The 20,162-nt window shown below is 42.7% G+C and overlaps 1 protein-coding gene across 1 annotated transcript in view; it reads right to left on the bottom strand.

Moving 5' to 3' along the window:
- Positions 1 to 108: 108 nt before the first annotated feature.
- Positions 109 to 20,162, bottom strand: part of CLMP (CXADR like membrane protein) — a 91,542-nt gene continuing 71,488 nt past the window's right edge. Inside the window, exons 4-8 of the mRNA XM_061202457.1 lie at positions 6,120 to 6,321; positions 5,268 to 5,435; positions 4,675 to 4,797; positions 3,961 to 4,102; positions 109 to 3,380 (exon numbers count right to left, since the gene is read on the bottom strand). Coding sequence (XP_061058440.1) covers positions 3,080 to 3,380; positions 3,961 to 4,102; positions 4,675 to 4,797; positions 5,268 to 5,435; positions 6,120 to 6,321 — 936 coding nt within the window. The 3' untranslated portion in view covers positions 109 to 3,079. The remainder of the gene's footprint in view (positions 3,381 to 3,960; positions 4,103 to 4,674; positions 4,798 to 5,267; positions 5,436 to 6,119; positions 6,322 to 20,162) is intronic.

Below are 20,162 nucleotides of genomic sequence, written 5' to 3'. Positions count from 1 at the left end.
GAAATATAAACAGCTTAACACCAGAAATGAAGCAGAATTATATATGTCTTTTTTGCAATGGCAGTTTTGAAACTGTTCTTATACAGTGTAACAACAAAGGCATCACTTCATTATTTTACAGTTCTAAGTGTAGGGTATGCATTTTATTGAAATGATTATTTTCTAAACATCCACATCATTCCATCTGTATCTTCTTCCTACAAACACTTTTTCTTCTACCATCTATTTTATCCTTTTTTGTTTTATATTAAAGAATCAAATTTGTTTGTCTTGCAAGGTTAATGGAATATGGTTTGAAACCAATAGTGGCTCAAACTATATCTTAAACCCAGAGCCTGTCATATCTGAACCCAAAAGCCTGACTGAAAGAGAAGCACACTATCACTACTAAGACTTCAGCACCTTATCTCTCAGAATCTTCAATTCCTAGAATTTCTCAGATTTCAGGTAATAATTTGTTTTGTGACATTTTTTGTAGATATCCCATATGAATGGATTTCCAAAATAATATGGATATTCAACTGGTATTTTAGTCTTCTAATAACTAACCTGTTTAAATAATCTAAACCTTTTCACGCAAAGGGGACTGAGGCCTGCTTGCAGAGGCATAGGCAGGAAACCTTAGGTTCAAAGGTAATAAATAATGATAAGAGCAAATTTCTAGTGATGGGACAGCTGCAGCTGCCATAGCGTACTCATTTGGCTCAGGTACTCTAGGAATGAGAATTCTCAGAATTACACAGCAGATGTGTTATGTTGCCTGGACACCACACTACCAGAAGAATAAGGAAGTGGAGTAAGGAGTTTATATCTTACAATGAGGCAGTGTTAGTATAAGAAGCATTCCAAATGTGCTAGCCCTCTTAAACTAATGGCAGGCATTCTTTACATTACTTCCTCAATGTCTCTTATGTTCCAACTTTTTTGGCGGGGGGGCGGGCCGGGGGCCGTGCTGCCTGGCTTGCGGGATCTTAGTTTCTTGACCAGAGACTGAACCCATGCCCTCAGCAGTGAAAGCATGACGTCCTAACCACTGGACTGCCAGGGAATTACCCCCAATTACCCCCCAAGCCACCCCCATGTTTCCCAATTTTTTTTTTTAGGAAGACAAAACTCAAGATGAAACTTTCACTCAAGGATAAAACCCTATTTCTTAAAGGACTTTGGAAGGAAATGCATTTGTACTATGTGAGAATTAGATGTAAAAATGAAAATCAGAAATAGGACAAAATCCCAGATCAACTTTTTCTCTTTAAGCACCTGATTCCCATTTTAGGAACAGGGCTTTCATTACCACATTCAGCACTACTTTTTCTTTCCTATAGCCTGCTCCCTTTTTTTTTTAAGACTTTATTTTATTTTTATTTATTTGTTTGTTTATTTTTACTTTTGCAGGGCCTTAGTTCCCTGACCAGGGCTTGAACCCTCGCCCTCGGCAGTGAAAGCGCAGAGTCCTAACCACTGGCCTGCCAGGGAATTCCGTGTCCTTTTAATAATAAGAAATATTTTGCTCTACCACTGGTGATCTGTTGACACTTGCTTTAGAGTCTTTGAAGGGCTATTTCAGGTTTAGCATTCTTGCCATAGGATGAATTTGACTAGCAGAGTCGTCAAAACTATTAAAAAGGCAAGTTGTTGTATTGGAGGCTGCTTTCTTTTTATTTCTCAGACACCTTTCTTCTCCCATGAGTCAGCTCTTCTGAGAGCTATCCTGGTAAATCATTTCTGCTAATTCTTTCCAAGATGCCAACAGTATTTAACAGGCACTAACCCAGATCCCTCCTGCCACGCACTAGTTATCCTCACCATCTCTTCCCTAAATGTTAGTTTCCTATCCTTCCAGCCCAGAGCTAGGCTTCCTGAGAGGCTAAACTTGGAAAATACTGAATTTCTCTCTGTCTCAACCTCTCAGGAGGGAATGGTATGATGTCCATGCAGTGCCATCAGGAAAGGTTGTCAATCCCTGAACTTTTTGATAACTTAAGGCCTAGACTCAACAAAAGTCCCAGGTGAATCTTTCTCTGAAAATGAAAGAAATGGAGGAAGCTCCAAGTTTGGTACAATGCTGAACTTCTGATGCCACTCCTTGACATATTAAGAGAAAGCTGATCTAATCTCCCTTTTTAGTCTAGTCAGTCTTGAAATCCTGATTTCATATGTTCACTGAAAGAAGAGACTGTTGTTGGATGATCTTCCAGCATTCTGAAAAGCTCTCTTTCTCTAGAAGACTTCTTTCTAAGGAGATTGTTAAATGATACCTAATGATTGTTTTCTTGCTCCAGAGATATCCAGCAGGGAAGTCCTTAGAGACATCCAATTTGAGGGAAAATCCACAATTATTCCAGCATATATTTCTGATATTTGTCAGTGGCCCTCTGAACATCAAGATGGAAGGTTTTTCACAGTCCCTTGTTACACATTTTGGACTCCCTTTTTTTAGTTCAATATAAGTAGGAAGATTAGTAGTGAACAGAGTGGGAAAATCTCAATCATTCTCCATCTCCCACTATTTCTCAACTCCTCTTGAAATTAATATCCAAACTTTATGGTAAATGAAGTCAGGTCAGGATGGAAGAGACATGTTTCCTTTTTTGGAGTTTTTCATGGTGCAGATAGGTGTGATATAAGGCTGTGGGTTCTGCTTGACTCTGAATAATCATAGCAATCCAGTAGGTTTGCAGAAATGCATAGAAAATTTATGAACAACACCTCATTTCTTAACAATGGTGAGTCAAAGTGTTGATACAAAACAGCCCAAGTGAGGAATTCTAAGTGTGTTCACTTCCCCTCTCCCTAGCCTTTCTCACCACCGGTCCTGGTCCCCAAATGCACAGATTTGGCCCCCACTCTGGTCTAAAGGCACAGTGAGATGCCTTTTTGGAGACGATCAGCTTACATCCTTTTCCTTGTTTAGTGTCATATAAGGAAAGTGTTCATTTGAATCTCTCCCATGCAATGGTCACTGCTACTTAAATGACCTCTCGTTTGGTCCGAGGGGGTTGTGTGGCTGGTGACTGGGCGTCAATGACGAGAAGAGTCCTGACTCCTGGGAAAGGATGGGAGTCAAGTCCGCTGGAACTCAGACAGTTTGGAAGGCTCTGCTCTGGCTGGGGATCGTGCCAGGAGTGCTTTCTGCTTTGGTCAGGGTAGCGTGGTGGACTTTCTTTGGTTCAGACCCTCTTGCCTCCGGCCCCACTGGACCGTAGGTGTGGGTAGCCAGCCCTGGCCGGGGCCCCGCTTCCGTGGACGGTGTCCGCTGGCTGCGGGAGCCGCTGTTTGCCGTGGAGCGCGTGGAGGAGGAACCCGAGCGTGAGCTCCGCGAGCCCGAGGAGGAGGAGCTGGGTTTCACAAGGCGGGCTTTCGGGGCTTCGGCATCTTCTCTGAAGAGGAAAAACAGCAAAGATAGATTTTAGGACCACAGGACTGTGAAAGCTTCCGCTGCGGCTGCTGCTTTCTGAGGTTGCCCGATCAACTCCTCAAGGTGGAAACCTCGAGCTACCACGTAGGGAAACAGGGACTCCCCCTGCGTCCTGAGCCCTTGCGGCGGGCTTGGGCGGGTGCGCGGCCCCTTGGCCGGGAGGTCCACCCTGTTACTCTGGGGGAATGGGCACTCCCCACTGGATGCCTAGACAGCAATCCCCTTGACTGGGAGTTTGTCTGCAGAAACCCTTTCATGGCCCATAGGCTAGGCCCATTCTTTATTGCATGCCCTTTATAAGTGGAAGGCAATGAGATGGAACGCAAAGTTTATCTAGTAAGTCCCTGTTGCGGATAGTTTCACAAGAAAGTCAAGGTAAACCAGTCCTCCTGCCCCTAGGCTGGAACTCCTTACCCACCAGAATAATCCTTTTAACAGATTTAAGGTTAAGAGGAAATGGGACATTTTTGTTGGCTGGTCACTATGGAGCTGGCGGTAGAAAGGCAGCCTAGGTGAGGAAAGGGATTTTGCGGGAGGTTTACCGAATTTCATTAGGTCTCTCTTCCTCCTCGTATCTCTCTTTGTCTTTCCGTCGGATTAGCAGCCACACCAAGAGGAAAATCAGCAGGGCTCCAGCCACCATACCTGTCACCGCTCCTGCAATCATGCCGATGCTTTGTACATCTGTTTTCTCAGAAACAAAAGCAAAAGTAAAACCAAACATAAGCTAAGCAACACATGGACTTAAAAAACATAAGCTCTGGACAAGATGAGTATTTCCAGATCTTTGTATCTATCTTCCTGAGTTCCCCATATACCCTTTCTTGGTGTATGACTGTCCCTCTTGATATTGAAGGGGAGAAGAATATGACACCCCAAAATATGCCTCGTTGACATTAGGATTATTTTTAGCTGATTATTTTTGAGAAACAGCAGACACAAGAGAAGCTCTGTAAACAGAGCAGAAGTTACCCTTTGTAAGGGAAATTTATATCTATAAAGGAAACCTCCATTTGGTTTTGGTCCCCTCCTGGATATAATAAATTTCTTTAGGGGGCTGGAAAATTCACACATACTATAAATACAGAGTTAGCTACAACTGTTGAACAGTCCTGGGTAACTACTGAATTTATTTCAGTGATAGCCATGTTCTTCTGGAGATAAAGATGTTGACCTTACTCTTACTTGTGATCAAAAACATTTTACACTGAACCGCAGTGCAGAGACAAAATGAAACCAACCCTTTGGGTACTTACACTGAACAGTCACTCGCACCACACAGCTCTCCTTCCCGGCCTCATTGCCCGCTGTGCACTGGTAGAGCCCAGAGGAGGACATGGTGAGATTCTGCAGCAGGACGCGTCCAGGGTGGTTGTAGTCTACACAAGCAGAAAGATGACTGTAATCCCCTAGTGACAAGGTCTATATTTATCGTTTATTGTGTCACTGACCTAAGATTCTATCAATATAATACGGTTTGGTAAGGATGAGGTGAGAGAATCGATCCCTTTTTGGAATGTGGGAAGAAAGGTGACCATTCCTTTAAACTGCAGTGCATCCTCAAAAGTTACAAAAGATTCTGAACATTTAAGGGATACTAAACACAATAATTAGAGATAATGGATTTATAGAGTACATTTATTCCTAATCTCCTTACCACTTTTATTTTTGCCATTTGAGGAAAGAAAAGACAGATTTTTCTGTCCCCGTTTAGGGATGAAAAATGGAAGTTCAAAGAGGTCCAGCAGTGTCTTCAAAGTCACCTTGTGAGTTGCTGACAAAACCAGATTTAGAATTCATGGAGAGAGTACTGTCCTGCTATCAATAGACGGGTAGAAAGATGACTTACCAATCCTAGATTTGGGAGGCAAACGTTCATCCTCTCCCTCCTTCTCCCGGATTCGCTGCCAGTAATACACAATGGGCTGTGTGCCAGAGGATGACTCACACTGTAGAGTCAGGTCACTTCCTTCTGTCAGCTCTCCTTCCAATTCACACTTGGGCTTTGATGGTCTCACTGGCAGAAAAAAAAAAGATCCCCAAACACCCAATTCAGTGGAAGAACTACATCCTGTTGACTTGTTTTTCCACCCATATGGTCAACTTTTGAGTGTGGATTCAATAGCACTTTGTTACCTCGCCATGCTTTACATCACCCTCCAAAATATACCCACTTCCATCCCCTGCACACATATACACCCAATTCCAGCTGTTTCCAGCGGTGCTGTTGTAATTTTTAGAGGCTGCCTCAGAAACTCTCTCATCACTTCTCAAAGAAGAGAAACTTTTATAATTGGAAATTTTAGGAAAGTTGAGTGTGATTTTACTAATACTGAAACAGGGACAGAAGTTCATTAACTTGTAAGCAATTAAGAACTTAGTAGCTCTCGCTATCACAAAACAGAGAAATGGACTTGAAGCAGATCTGAGAGATTTGTTAAATATGAGGATACTATTTAAACATTAGAGGATATTTAAATTTTGTAATGGGCTACCGTGGAAAACTGTGATTATTTTTTCTTCTTTCATTACGGCTAAAATACAAAACATACACACTTCTTCCCAGGGAACTGGACTAGGTGACGTCTGTATAATACGAAGGATTGAACAAGAAGTTTTGTACCAGTGTGACACATTTGCCTATCCCTCACCGAGACCTTATTAATAAGATGTAGGCATTTACGAGGGCACTCTATCTTACCTAAGACTTTTAAGATGACGTGGCTCCACACATAGCGCCCTGAATTCTTCACCTTGCAGGTATACCGGCCCTCATCGCTGGGCTTCAGAGGCTCAATCTGCAGGGAAGCATCTCCCGCTAGGAAATTGGAAGCAAAGGCCACTCGGCCCTTCTGTTCCTCAGTCAAGTTATTGTAAACATGACGACTGGAGTAAGTGATCACCTGTGGGACAGACGGAGGCAGAGTCAAGCTGTGTGGCTCTCAGCCTTGCCCTCCAGCTGAGGTCAAGATGAAGAAAGGATGGGAATTCCTGGCGGTCCAGTGGTTGGGGCTCTGTGCTTCCACTGCAAGGGGCGCGGGTTCATTGGGGAACTAAGATCCTGCATGCAGCCACGCGGTGAGGCCAAAAAAAAAAGACGAGGAAAGAAGAGGAAATGGAACAAAGCAGTCAAGCCTGGGGGTGATTCTAAGAGTCCAAGAGATCTCTGTTCTAAACAAACTTAAATACACTATGTTTGTCTAGGCCTTCCTTTTTCTAAGAATACGAACACCTCATATTTGTGTAGCATTTTAACTATAAAGTAGTAATTGTTGCATTAAATGCTCAGAACTTTTCCATTTTATAGGTAAGGAATTTTATTTTTATTAAAAAAATTTTTATATGTGTATTTTTTTATCGAAGTATAGTTGATTTAGAATATCATGTTAGTTTCAGGTGCACAGCACAACAATTCAGTGATATACATATATATATATATATGTATGTGTATATATACACACATATATATACACATATATACACATATATACACATATATACACATACACACATATACACATATACACACATATACACATATACACACATACGCATATATACACATATATGCATATATACACATATACGCATATATACACATATATGCATATATACACGTATACACACATATATACATACATACACATATATACACATATACACATATATACACATATAAACATGTATACATATATACACACATATAAACACATATATACATATACACATGTATACACATATACACATATATACACGTATATACACATATACATAATACACATATATACACACACATATACACATATATACATATATACACATACACATAGATACACATATATACATACATACACATATACGCATATATACACATACGCACATATATACACATATATGCATATATACACACATACACATATATACACATATACACACATACACATATATACACATATACACATGTATACATATATAGATATATACACACATATATACATAATACATATATACATACACATATATACATATATGTACATATATACACACATATAAACATATACATATATACACATATATACATATATACACATATACACATATATACACATATATACATACATATATATACATATATATATATAAAATCTTTTTCAGATTCTCTTCCCTTATAGGTTATTACAAAATATTGAGTATAGTTCCCTGTGTTATAAGGAATTTTAATTTTGAGTTACAGACTCAAGTTCTCACAGCTGAGTCCAGGAAAGAAGTAAATGCACAGAACAGTCCCCAGAGTTGACTCTGAGGGGAATTGAGAGAATGGAGGCTAAGGAGGGGAGGAGACTTACCTTTCCCCTGCATACCTTCCTCACTTTTGCATTTCCTACCACTTGCACATGATCTGGTCAAACTACATACACTCCTTGTGCTAAGTGCTTTTACATCTAGTTTATTTCTCACAGTTTTTCCAAGTAGGCGTTATCTATCCCCATTTCACGGGCACATAGAAGAACCAGGATTTGAACACGGCCATCTAAAGCCATCCAGTTCATTGTTTTGGTTACCACAGTTACCTCTCCTTGTCCCACCTGCACTCATTTCGCTGCTCAGAAACTGCTCTTCCAGAAAGTTTGGAAATGAAGGAGAAAATGTGAAATGAAAAAATGTGTTTTGTTTTTACAAAAGTTTCGAGTCCAGCTGAAGTTAAGGAGTAGAAGTTTATGGTTAAAATCTAGGTTTGATACTGAGGGATTCATTGTTGGCTTTCCTTCTTTGTCTGGCTTCACTGTGAAGTAGTAAGTTAGGTGGGAAAACATTGTGTCCTTTCCTTCCATAAAATACACGTGAGCTTCATGTCTTTGTTTTCCCTGGTAGGGAGACCAAACTTTAGATTTCCCCAACAGGAAAAAACAATCATGATTTTTACTGGATTTTCATCTGCCTGCAACACTACCTCTAGTTCTTGAAACTTTTCCTGGTTCTCTTAGTCCATCATCTCCTGGTAATCACAAAAACCATGCTGATCTTGTCTACCAAGACCTCAAGCCATGTAACTTCAGTTTTGTCCTCCCCGCCACTTAGCAATCATATTCCTAAACTTACTTGATTAAAACATCAGCAAACATTTATGGAATGACTGCTCCCCATCAGGTCAGGAGGAGGCTACACAGATGAAGTAAAACCCTCTTCTCATCATCAAGTAATTTATAATCTAGCAGGATTAACAAGGAGAGAAGTATAAACATAGAAAAAGGAATGATTAACTTGAAAGAGTATCAAGAGAGAATGTCCCAGAAAAGTTGGTGGCATTTGAGTTAGGCTTTGAAAGATGAGTAGACTAAATAAGAGATGAGAGAGGCAGGGAGAAGCTTGCTGGAGGGAGCATGCCAGATACACAGAACAGCACTAAAAAAAGGCAGCAAGCATATGGGAGTCCCCCAAGCACATTTCTGGATGCAGCTGTTCCAAATTGTTTCACTCTACTTTAAGCCCTTAACCCTATTGTCAATCACGTGATGCTCTGCAGCACAGGAAATGCTTTCCTGAAAAGATATGAAGCCATCCAATAAAATGTCCATAAATGCTCTCACCATTATATCAAAACTTTTCAGTATCATCCATTTTGCCCTTACCACCTCTCTGGAAAAAAAGTGTTTCCTCCTTTCTCTGCATATTCTTTTCCTTCAGCAAATATTTATTGAATGCATCTGCCGAGTGCTTTGCTGGGCACTGGAAAACAAGCAGGAATAAGACAGTTCCTACCCTGAGGGCCTCACAGTTTTGTGGGGGGAAAAAATGGGGGAGCAGCAGGTAAGAAAACTAAGGTAAACACTGTAATCGATAATACACTTAAAACGTTTTCAGTATTCGATTTTGTCCCCTCACTTCAACCAACACCACAGTTGTGTTAATTCTGACATCTTTGTCTCTATCGCCAACATATTTTTGAGCTCCAGTTTCATATTTCCAGCTACCTGGCCCCTACAGATGTCTGTCTTCTCCAGTCTACCTTACATAATAATGTAAGTTAATGCCAAGTTAATATTAATGTAAAACTCACGCTAGCTCTTTCCCAGATCAAAAACCTTTCATGGCTCCGCGCCACCTCTGAATGATGACCAGATTCAGACCAGGGACATCAAAATGATCTCTGCATTACCTTCCCAGCCTCGTTTCCTATTTAGTCCCCCTCACATTCCTGGGTGTAGACATGGTACATTTCCCTTGCTTTCATATGAGGTGCGTTTTCTTTGTGCTCACATGCCTTTGCCCCCTGCATTTTTCCACTTAGAAACTCCCCTTTCTCCATCTCTCCACATAAAGAATCCCTATTCATTCTTTTAAACCCCAAATCAATGTTAATTCCTTATGAAACCTTCCCTGACAGGACACTCAGACTAAGAATGCTGTCATCCATAGCATGTCTTGGCACCATTTTTATGTGAGGAGAAAGTGTGAAAGACAAGACATTGGGCAAACAGGTTGCTGGATCCCCTTTCTATAATTCTGGGCATTGTCTGGGAGATCCTTCAGGCCGCTCTGATTTTATGTATGTCTGTTGCCATTGACTGTCTTTGGCTAGGCAATTTTGCAACCCGGCAATAATTTATTTAATAAACACTAATTGAAAACATACTCTACACTTGGCACTGTTCTAGAGATGATAACAATACAGGGAAATGAATTTTATAAGTGTTGTCAGGGACCAGGACATGCCACCCCCAAACATGCCACTTTGCATATGCATAAGGATAAATTTCAGCTGAAGTCACTTGAGCTCCTGAAATCCCTTCTCTGCCTAAAAGCAGAGCCTCCCCAAAGTATTTGTGTCCACAAATCCCCTTTCCCAGGGCAACTCTAACCTTCCCTTCTGGGAGATCAGAGGTGGGCATCACGCCCAGACATTGTCACAAACTACCACATCTCCCATCTATTCTTCTAAGGGCCCATTTATCTTTCCAAAAGGTCATTTGCTTTTCCATAAGTGCCCTTTCTACCCCTCCCTTCCCACACTAAATTAGGTATACTCTAACCGCCTCTCTGAGTTACTCATTGCTGGGTACTCCCAGGTGTTACTTACACAATGCATGGGTTAATAAAATGTTTGCTTTTTTTCTTATTAACCTGTCTTTTGTCAATCTAACTGACAGTGCCCCAGCCTGAACACCTAGGAGGGTAGAGGGAAAAAGATATTTTTTTCCTCCCTTACAGTTTGAAAGAACAACTTTTTTTTAAAAAGGTGAAATCGCGACTCTCGTATACGTAGAAAATAAACACGTATCAAAGATTTTACTTAACTCGTTAATTAATGATGGAACCAGAAGCTGTTACAACAGGTTCACAGGAGAATTGGACTAAAGAGTTTACATTCTCCTTTGGACAAAAATTCATTTGCATGTCTATGAACAGGAACATTTCCATCCTATGGATAGGAAGCTTGGCATCACCATCAGCATTCCACAAGTTAATTTCCATTTCTGCAGAAGTTAATACATGAGGAAAATTAGACCCTAATTCATCTCCAGAAAACTTGGACTCTAAGCATAAAGCTGATGTTCAGGAGGCACCTCCCTGTGGTGTATGGCAGGGAAGGGCCAAGTTTTCAGGCTCGGTATAGAGAAAGCCACTTTGGTATGACAATGAGGGGAATTAGATCCCTTGAAGGCTGTTTCCGTGCGCTCCCCACTCCCCTACAGCTGCCTCCCTTAGGGTGTGGTCTCCAGGTTCAACTCGCTGAGTCTTTACATTAGAGAACCTGAAAGGTTACTGGGAACAGCACTATGGGGGTGCCTCCTTCTTACTGGGATGAGGGTGGAGGGGGAATTGGGGCAGCTTCGCTAGGACAGCACCATCAGGCTGCTCCCTAAGGCTGAGGTGAACTCTTCAAAGACGTCTTAAAGCAAACTGGGGGAGTCCCCTAACCACGTGGTCCAGTGGTTAGGACTCTGTGCTTCACTGCAGGGGGCACGGGTTTGATCCCTGGACAGGGAACTAAGATCCCACAAGCCACGTGGCACGGCCAAAAAAAATAAAGCAAATTGGCAAGCATGGCCAGTTAGAGAATATTTAGGAGAGCGAAGAGAGGATAGGAGGGAGAGTCATCCATAGGTAAGGCTGGACATGTGACCAAAGGCTGGACTTGAATCTTAAGCTGAAGAGATCCAAGATGACAGTCATTTATTCAACACATTTTGAGCCTCCACTATGTGGCAGCACCTGTTTTAGACACTGGGGGGATATCAGGGAACACAACATGTAAAAATCCAGCCCTTGAGAAGCATATATTCTAGTGATGGAAAACAGACATAGAAGAACATTATATGGGAGATCTGACAGCGTGAAATACTATGAAAATAACAGAGCGGGGGAGGGGGGTTGTGGGCCAGGGAGACAGACTGCAATTTAAATAAGGTCATCAAGGTAGACCTCACTGCAAGGTGAAATTAGAGCACACACTTGAAGGAGACACAGACCTAGCCTTGGAGTTATCTCGGGGCAGAGAGTTCTAGGCAGAGGAAAGAGCCAGTGCAAAGGCCCTCAGGTGGGAGGGCGCCTGGCATGTTTGAGGAACAGCAGGGAGGCCAGGTAGCTGGAGGACAGTAGATGAAGTCAGGCGCTGGGGCCTCATCACGTAGGGCCTCGTGGGCCACTGTAAAGATGGCTTTTACTCTGAGGGAAATGGGGGGCCACTAGAGGGCTCTGAGCAGAGGAGTATCAAGACCGATTAATGTTTTGAGAATAGGCTGTAGGAGGCCAAGGGTGGATACAGGAAAACCAGTCAGGAGGCTACTGTAGTGAAGATCCAGGCAAGAGATACACTGCCCGGAAGGGAAGCAATGGAAGTGATAAGAAGTCATCAGATTCTCAATGGATTTTGAGATAGAACCTACTAGATTTCCCAATAGACTGACTGACCACCTTATTGAAATGTTTGTGGCATGAGAGTGTGAACTAAAATTCATATTTATGGCAAGACAAGAACGATTTAAACATAAAGATTCTTCTTTGCCCTTTGCCCCCAGCCCCCCCACCCCACTCTGCATCATGTGTCTGCATTTTGCATTGACCACACCCCCCATCAGCAGGAATGCCTGCTCAGCCGGAAAGAGCAACATTCTCCTAGCCTCAGCAAGACAACTCCTTAGAGATCTTGATCTTGTAAAGGGTCACACGACCCACCACGATGGTGCTTAAATCTGAATTATGTTATGTAACCTGTCGATCATATGTCATTTAACGTACAGCCCTCTGGCTCAGAAAACGTATATAGGGCTTCCCTGGTGGCGCAGTGGTTAAGAATCCGCCTGCCAATGCAGGGGACACGGGTTCAAGCACTGGTCCGGGAGGATCCCACATGCCGCGGAGCAACTAAGCCCGTGCGCCGCAACTACTGAGCCTGCGCTCTAGAGCCCGCGAGCCACAACTACTGAGCCCGTGTGCCACAACTCCTGAAGGCCACGTGCCTAGAGCCCGTGCTCCGCAACAAGAGAAGCCACCACAATGAGAAGCCCGTGCACCGCAAGGAAGAGTAGCCTCCGCTCGCCGCGACTAGAGAAAGCCCGCGTGCAGCAACGAAGACCCAACGCAGCCAAAAAATAAATAAAAATAAAATAAATAAATAAATAAAAAACGTGTATAAACTGTGTCTTGACTTCTAAGGGGCAGAACAGTTCTCAGAGCTTTCTGAGATGCTCTTCCCGGGTTACAATCCTCAAATTGGGCTCAAATAAAATGTTCCAATTCTTTCTTAGATCGACTGATTCATTTTTCTCGACAAGAGAAAGAGGAGTCCAGGACTACTCCCAGGTTTTTGGCATGAGTCCACGCAGGGAGAGAACTGCCCTCGACCAAGAGGGGGAAGACTGCACAGAGCAGGTGTGGGGTCAGAGCGTGGGGACTGGGGAGGGGTCAGGAGTTTAGTCTTGGACTTACTCCGTTTGAGGTGCCTGCTAGACACCCAGAGGAGGTGTGGAGTAAGCAGCTGCATACATGTGAGTCTTCTGTGCCGGGGTGAGGCCTGGACTGGAAATAGGGATTTAGGAATTATAAGCATGTGGTTGGTGTTTAAAGCCAGGAGACTGGGTAGGATCGCTGAAAGCATGAATAAGAGACCAGGAACACAGAAGGGAGAATGAGGCTATTCATATAGTGGATATGGAAACACAAGAACGAGAACTCCAGTAAAATACCAACAACCTCAGAGTAAAACGAATGACTGTCATCTTGGATCGCTTAATATTCAAGTCCCGCCTCACCTCTGGCTGACAGCTGCTCTTCCTCCCACCCTCTCTTCCTAGAGGCTCTCTGAGTCACTGGTGAAGTCTCCGTGAGACCACAGACCAGGAAGAGGCCTTGGAGGCATGGGGGCGGGGAAACAGCCAACTGGAGAGCTAATTCTCCTCGTTATCATACCAGTAGAGGCTCTCTCCCCACTCCAGCCTGAAAACTGCCACCTCCACAACTTACCCTCTAGGGAGGTGCCTCCTGAACACCGTCTTCAAGCTGAGGAATATTCTGCAAAATACAGGAAAAGCATGGGGGTGGGGGGGCAGAGGGCTTTAACTCTAGGAATCTTGGGTTCAGATCCGAGCCCTGAAATCTATCGGGCAAGTCCTTCATGTTTGCAAGTCCGAAAGGTTTAGAGTCCAAGTTTTCTTGAGATGAAGTAAGGTCTCATGTTCCTCACATATTAAAAAGAAAACTACTATAACAATCCTTACCCTACCGACGTCACAGGCTTATAGGAAGAATTAAATTTAAGATGGGAGTTCCCTGGTGGCCGAGTGGTTAGGATTCCGGGCTTTCACTGCCGTGGCCCAGGTTCAATCCCTAGTGGGGGAACTGAGATCCCACAAGCCGTGCGGTATGGACAAAAAAAAAAAAAAAAAAAAATTTAAGAGACGACATTTGAGAATGGGCACAGTTCCTTCCCTCGATGACCATTTAGCAACTCCTCTGCCAGCACAGTGCTTGGCTCTGGGATCAAGCATGTGAATTAGATGTAGACATGAAAATCCATCAACACAATACAATACACCCACTCAGGGTTTTTTGTTTTTATTTAACAAACATGTATGTGGTATTTATTTTGTGCTGGGCACTGTTCTAAACACTTAACAAATACTAACTCCTTGCATTCAAGAAAAAAAAAAAAAGGCAGCATCATACAGTGAAAAGTTTAAGACAGGATGAAGGAGGTTAAGGAAGTAGGCTCTCCAATACACTGCTTAGATTTAAGGCCATTCTTTTGTTTAATAAATATTTGTAGAGTGCCTTCCATGGGGTGGGTACATATATCTTTAACCTGAAACTGGGGCCCTGCAGTTGAATCCTGCTAGAATGGGGTAGTTCTTTTGGGCCCTCCTGTAGTTGCTAATTAATAACTGCATTTCCCACTGAGGCTGGGCATCCCTGGGAGGAGTTCTTAGGGCCAGGGAGAGGTTTCTATCCTATTCTTATCCCTTAAAAGGCAACCAGCCTCATGTGCCAGGAGGTGGCCAGCAACATTTCTGAATAATTTCTTCATCCCACCTCACCGCTTTTTGTTTTTCGCCCAATCAGATAAAACCTATGAACTCTGACCCAGAAAAATGTACATGACATCTTATTTTGCAGATAATTCCTTAGGGTTCCTGGTGTTCAACTTAAAGCCCTGTGCTTTAGACTCAGACCAGGAGGACCTAGGACCACATCCTCCCGATATGGTACTTGTTCGTTTTAAACGTTTGCAGGGCGTTCTTGCCCCACCTCCTGTTGCACTCCATGGGAAGAATAGGTTTCTTACAGGGTAGAGGAGCTGCCATAGAAATGCCAAACCAGGGGGACAATGGGGAGAGGATAAAACACATTAGCAACAGGAAAAAACTGGAAGCTTTAGAGCTCACCTCCTCTCTAAGAGGGAATAGGGGGGGCTGATGTTTGGAGATAGAACAAGTAAGCGTGGAACACTTAATAGGCACTCAATTAATGTGATTTTCTTTCTTTCTGACTTTTTCATATTTGTGTACATTTATGTAGGTGCACATCACCTATGTGCTTCCCAAGAAGAACAAAGAGACTCTAAACCTAGAAATCAGTACAGAGCTGGGTGATTTTTAGGGACTTTTGGGTTTTGTGGGCTGTGGGAGGTTGGTGACCCTTTGTGGTCCAGGGGATTTCTTCCTTGTTCATTTTAGTATTTGGACTAATATCAGGAGATACCTTTGTCTTAAAAGGTACTTTTAACTTCGGAGAGCCTTAGGAGGTGTGGTCCAGAGTTGAATCTGACTGCTTTGGACTGTTAGAAGTTCACTACCGTAGGAGCTTTCTAACGTTTTGAACAGGCGCACAATAAGAAATACATTTTTCCTCCTGACCCAGCACACACAGAGCATACACATATATAACTGAAACATAAGTTTCATGAAACAGTGTATGTGCCATTTGCCCTGATACTTTCTAGTCTACATTAAAACAAAATGTCTGGTTGCTTAGGATCCACTACTGAGTCTTACTTTCGAGAAACGCTACTGGCTGGGTAGTCGGTAGTCCTCTGTATTCAAATGAGAGCTCCTCCACCTACAGCTGTGTGCCTGGGCTCAACTAATGAACTTTTCTAAACCTTAAGGTCCTCAACTGTCACACAGGGACAAGCTACTTCATAGGACTTTTGTGGGATGAGATAGTAAGTGTTCATGATCACTTTTATTAGGCAGATTCTGAGTTCAAGGAAGCCCCTAAGGTTTCCAAACTGTTCAGCCCATTCATTCCATTCATTTCTAGAGTGAAGCTCTCCTGGCTAAAAGCCTCCATTGTTTCCCATCACCTGTGCACGCTGTGGTCTACAGTTTGACCCTCTGAATGTGGCCCCTAAGGCCAGTGCAGCCTGGACCACACCTCAGCTTTGACCCCTGCCCTCACATCTCTGAATAGCCTAGTCCCCAAACTTGAGTCCCTTGATTCCGAACAATGTCCTCTGATGTGTCTTTGTCTTGAATCATACAGTCTTCTCCTTCTGAAATGCCTCTCCTTTTAGTTTCACCTAAACAACACCTACACAGGTCTCAAGATCAAGCTTGAGGGTCACCTTCTGTGTATACAGGCTTTCCTGGTATATTGCTTTTCCCTCCCTTTCCCTCAAATCCTGTTCTAATATTAAATGAAGAAAAAAGAGATAACTACAGGTAAGTATTTAACATCTTTGGGAAGCAGAGATTATACAACTTCAAAATAATTTTTTTTTTTTTTGGCCATGCCACCCGGCTTGCAGGATCTTAGTTCCCAGATCAGGGATCGAACCGTGCCCTCGGCAGTGAAAGCGCGAAACCACTGGACCGCCAGGGAATTCCCCCAAAATAATATTAATAGGGACTTGCCCAGTGGCGCAGTGGTTAAGAATCTGCCTGCCAATGCCTGCCTGGTCCGGGAAGATCCCCCATGCCGCAGAGCAAACCCGTGAGCCACAACTACTGAGCCTGCGCTCTAGAGCCCGCGAGCCACAACTACTGAGCCTGCGTGCCACAACTACGGAAGCCCGCATGCCTAGAGCCCGTGCTCCGCAACAAGAGAAGCCACAGCACTGAGAAGCCCGTGCACTGCAACGAAGTGTAGCCCCTGCTCGCCGCGGCGAGAGAAAGCCCACGTGCAGCAAGGAAGACCCAACACAGCCAAAAATAAATAAATTTATTAAAAAATATAATCTTAATATAATTAAATAACCTTATTTAATATGAGAATTTCACAACACTTCTGACATGGGTTGGGGCTCAGTTACAGCCTTGCAATTTGACTCTTTTTTTTTTTGTTCAGACACACATTGAATCTCAGATGCTTGTGTGCCTCTCTGTTTTATTTTGTTTTTTAATTCTAGGGGATGTAGTGCTGAGACTAAGCCATGGATCAACAGGGGTGTGATGGGGGAACAGTGAATAAATTTAATCCTTCTGCAAACAAACAAATTAAATGTATGAATCGCAGTTGTTGTAGGGCTGTTTGTCTTATGACATTCCTGGTGGACCTGCTCCGGATGCATTTTTAGGGAAAGAAGGCAGGACAATTTGTTAGGACTCCAGTGGAACAGCGCAACTTTCTGGCAGTTGCTCTGCTGTGCCAGGCCCTACGTAGCAGTTGTGAAACTGCCTTGAAGGAGATGGATGTAGGCCCCTCTCTCTATGTTTTAGATCAGGACTTTTCTTGCTTAAAGCCAAAGAGAAAGGGGAAAGGGTGAAAGAGTGGCCAAGAGGGTTGGCATGGGAATTGGAACATCTCTGTCCTGATTTCTCCAACTGAAAAATAGAGGGGAAATGTTGTGAGTTCCTGACTGACCTTGGGGGAGGTAAGCACTCTTACTTTGGAAATTCTACCGTGTTTCCATCCTAGAACCAGGAGGAAAGCTCCAGATTTCTAGCGGCCATGCTCTCTAGGTTGAAATTCAAATATTCCTGAGGTTGGCTACCCACCCCTAAATGTTCCCTGCATATCTGAGCATCCTAGATAAGAGGGATGAAAGTGTTTCTGCTCAGATTGAAACGCAAAGCTAACCTTGGGATATAGGTCATTGGTTAGCCTCACATCCGGGAATTCCCTGGTGGTCCAGTGGTTAGGTCTCTGAACTTCCACTGCAGGGGGCACAGGTTCAATCCCTGGTTGGGGAACTAAGATCCTGCAAGCCGCGCAGCACGGCCAAAAAAAAAAAAAAAGAAAAATAAGCACCGCGTCTGTTCCAACCCTTCCTGTATTTTCTTCCTTGGTCCCCCTTACTCTCACTCCCAGCCCCCTGGCAATTAACCAGCTCCGGCAACTTCACCCACTGCTTGGTATCCCAACTCCCCACTACTGTAGTTTAAGCCCTTATGGTATAGCCGGAAACTGTTCAACTGACCTTGTTTCTACTGGAGTCCCGCTTAGATCAGCCTCACAGAGCCAGAGTGCATGCTCTAAAATGCAAAGATGCCCTTTTCACTCTTAAAAGCCTTCAAGAACGCCATGACCTTGTAGGAAAAATTCTCAGCTTCCTGGTATGGCAAGCAAGACCTTTCAGTTTCTGGTCCTGCAACCCCACAGGCTCACACTTGCACTCCTTGAGAAGCACACATTGACCTCTCCCCTCCTCCAAGGGCTCTCAGCCAGCGGCTCCTCCTTTGTTTTCCTCTAGAACACTCTGCTTATCTCTATCATGATATGTATCTCTTCAAGTAGCTCCTTTATGAGAGAGAGTATGTGTGTTTAGTGGGAATCCAATATTTATTATATTTAACTAAACTGATTTTTGATATTTCAGAACTTCAGCTTTTTCCAGCAACAGAGTCTCTGCATAATTAATTCTGTCTGGAATAATTTTCTCCCCGTATTCTCCTTATTTCCTATATAGCAGCATATTTTCTAATTTCAAATTATTTATGAAGGTGACATAGCTAGTGGTTAATAGCCCAGGTACCGATGTCAGCGTGCCCAGTTTCAAAAATGGGTGACTTTAAGCAATTTTCTCACTTTGTATGTGTATATGCACGTGCCTTAGTTCCTTATTTGTGAAATGGCACCAATAATCCTGGTTATGAGGATTAAGTTAAATGAGATAGTATGTGCTAAACAGATTTGTGCCTGGCATGTAGCTAATATTTATTGCTCTGTCCTTAAAAAAAATTTCTTGGGGGAGATTGGGATTGACATATATACACTAATATGTATAAAATAGATAACTAATAAGAACCTGCTGTTCTTATTAGTAAAAAATAAAATAAAAAAATAAAATAAAATTCAAAAAAAATTTTTTTAAATGATTGAATGACATTTCGCTTTAAGCTCCAAGAAGGCAGGGATGCTGATATCTTCTTCACTATTGTACCCCAGTGCCTACCGTAGCATACAGTAAGTGCAAAATAAATTCATGCCATGTGAATGACTGAATAAATGGCAATCCTTACTTCAGAGCATTCACTGAAGATAAGTAGGGAACCGTGCCTGCTTATCAGAGTGATAACAGAAGCCATATCAGTGGCCTTCTTTAATCAACCCTTATGTTCACTTGGCTACATAACCAAGCAACTCTTTTTTTCTTTAGTTTAAATGAAACCGCTTGGGTGAAAGTTAGATGAGTGGCGTCATTCTTGGATTTTTATTAGAGGAACATGGACTCTTATTTACTTCCTTCAGAACTGAGAGTATCATGTCTAGGATTGATTATGAAATTATTGGAATAAACATGCACAGGTTAAGGTGACCTTGCTCTCGAGAGAACAGAGTGAGTCTTGGGATGATGTACTATGAGAACAAAATGACAAGCAGTATCAAAATAACAAGGTGATGTAGGCAGCTCTGTAGGCAAGTTAAACTCCAACCGTGATCCTGAATTATATTTTCAGCGAAAACCTTTGCTTCTCCCTGCATAAACCACCTTATGAAATTAGTAGTATAGACAGAGGAGAGGAAAGGACAACTTTGCACTTTTTGTAGGGAAAGAAGTAAAGTTCTGAAAACGAAGGAAAGTCTAAAGTCAGCTTCCCTAGGTTATAGTTTTTTGTTTGTTTGTTTGTTTTTTGTTTTTTGTTTTTTTAAAATCACAAGACTTTCAACAAAAAGATTTTTAAAAATAAGTCAATGGGTAAAGAGAGTGAGAATAGTTATGCTAGAAAACCTAGGTTGAAGCAAGGTACAGTGGCTGAGTGCAGCCAAGGCAGAAAGGATGGTAACAATAGGTTACTTAATTCTCCTTCTCTAATGAAGACCAGACCAGGGGGTCACCAGGAGCAGAGTGTGACAAATTCTGTTC

This window comes from Eubalaena glacialis, chromosome 10 (genome assembly GCF_028564815.1).
Source record: "Eubalaena glacialis isolate mEubGla1 chromosome 10, mEubGla1.1.hap2.+ XY, whole genome shotgun sequence".
In the NCBI taxonomy this organism is placed as follows: domain Eukaryota; kingdom Metazoa; phylum Chordata; class Mammalia; order Artiodactyla; family Balaenidae; genus Eubalaena; species Eubalaena glacialis.
This window is presented reverse-complemented; position numbering and strand designations above follow the sequence as displayed.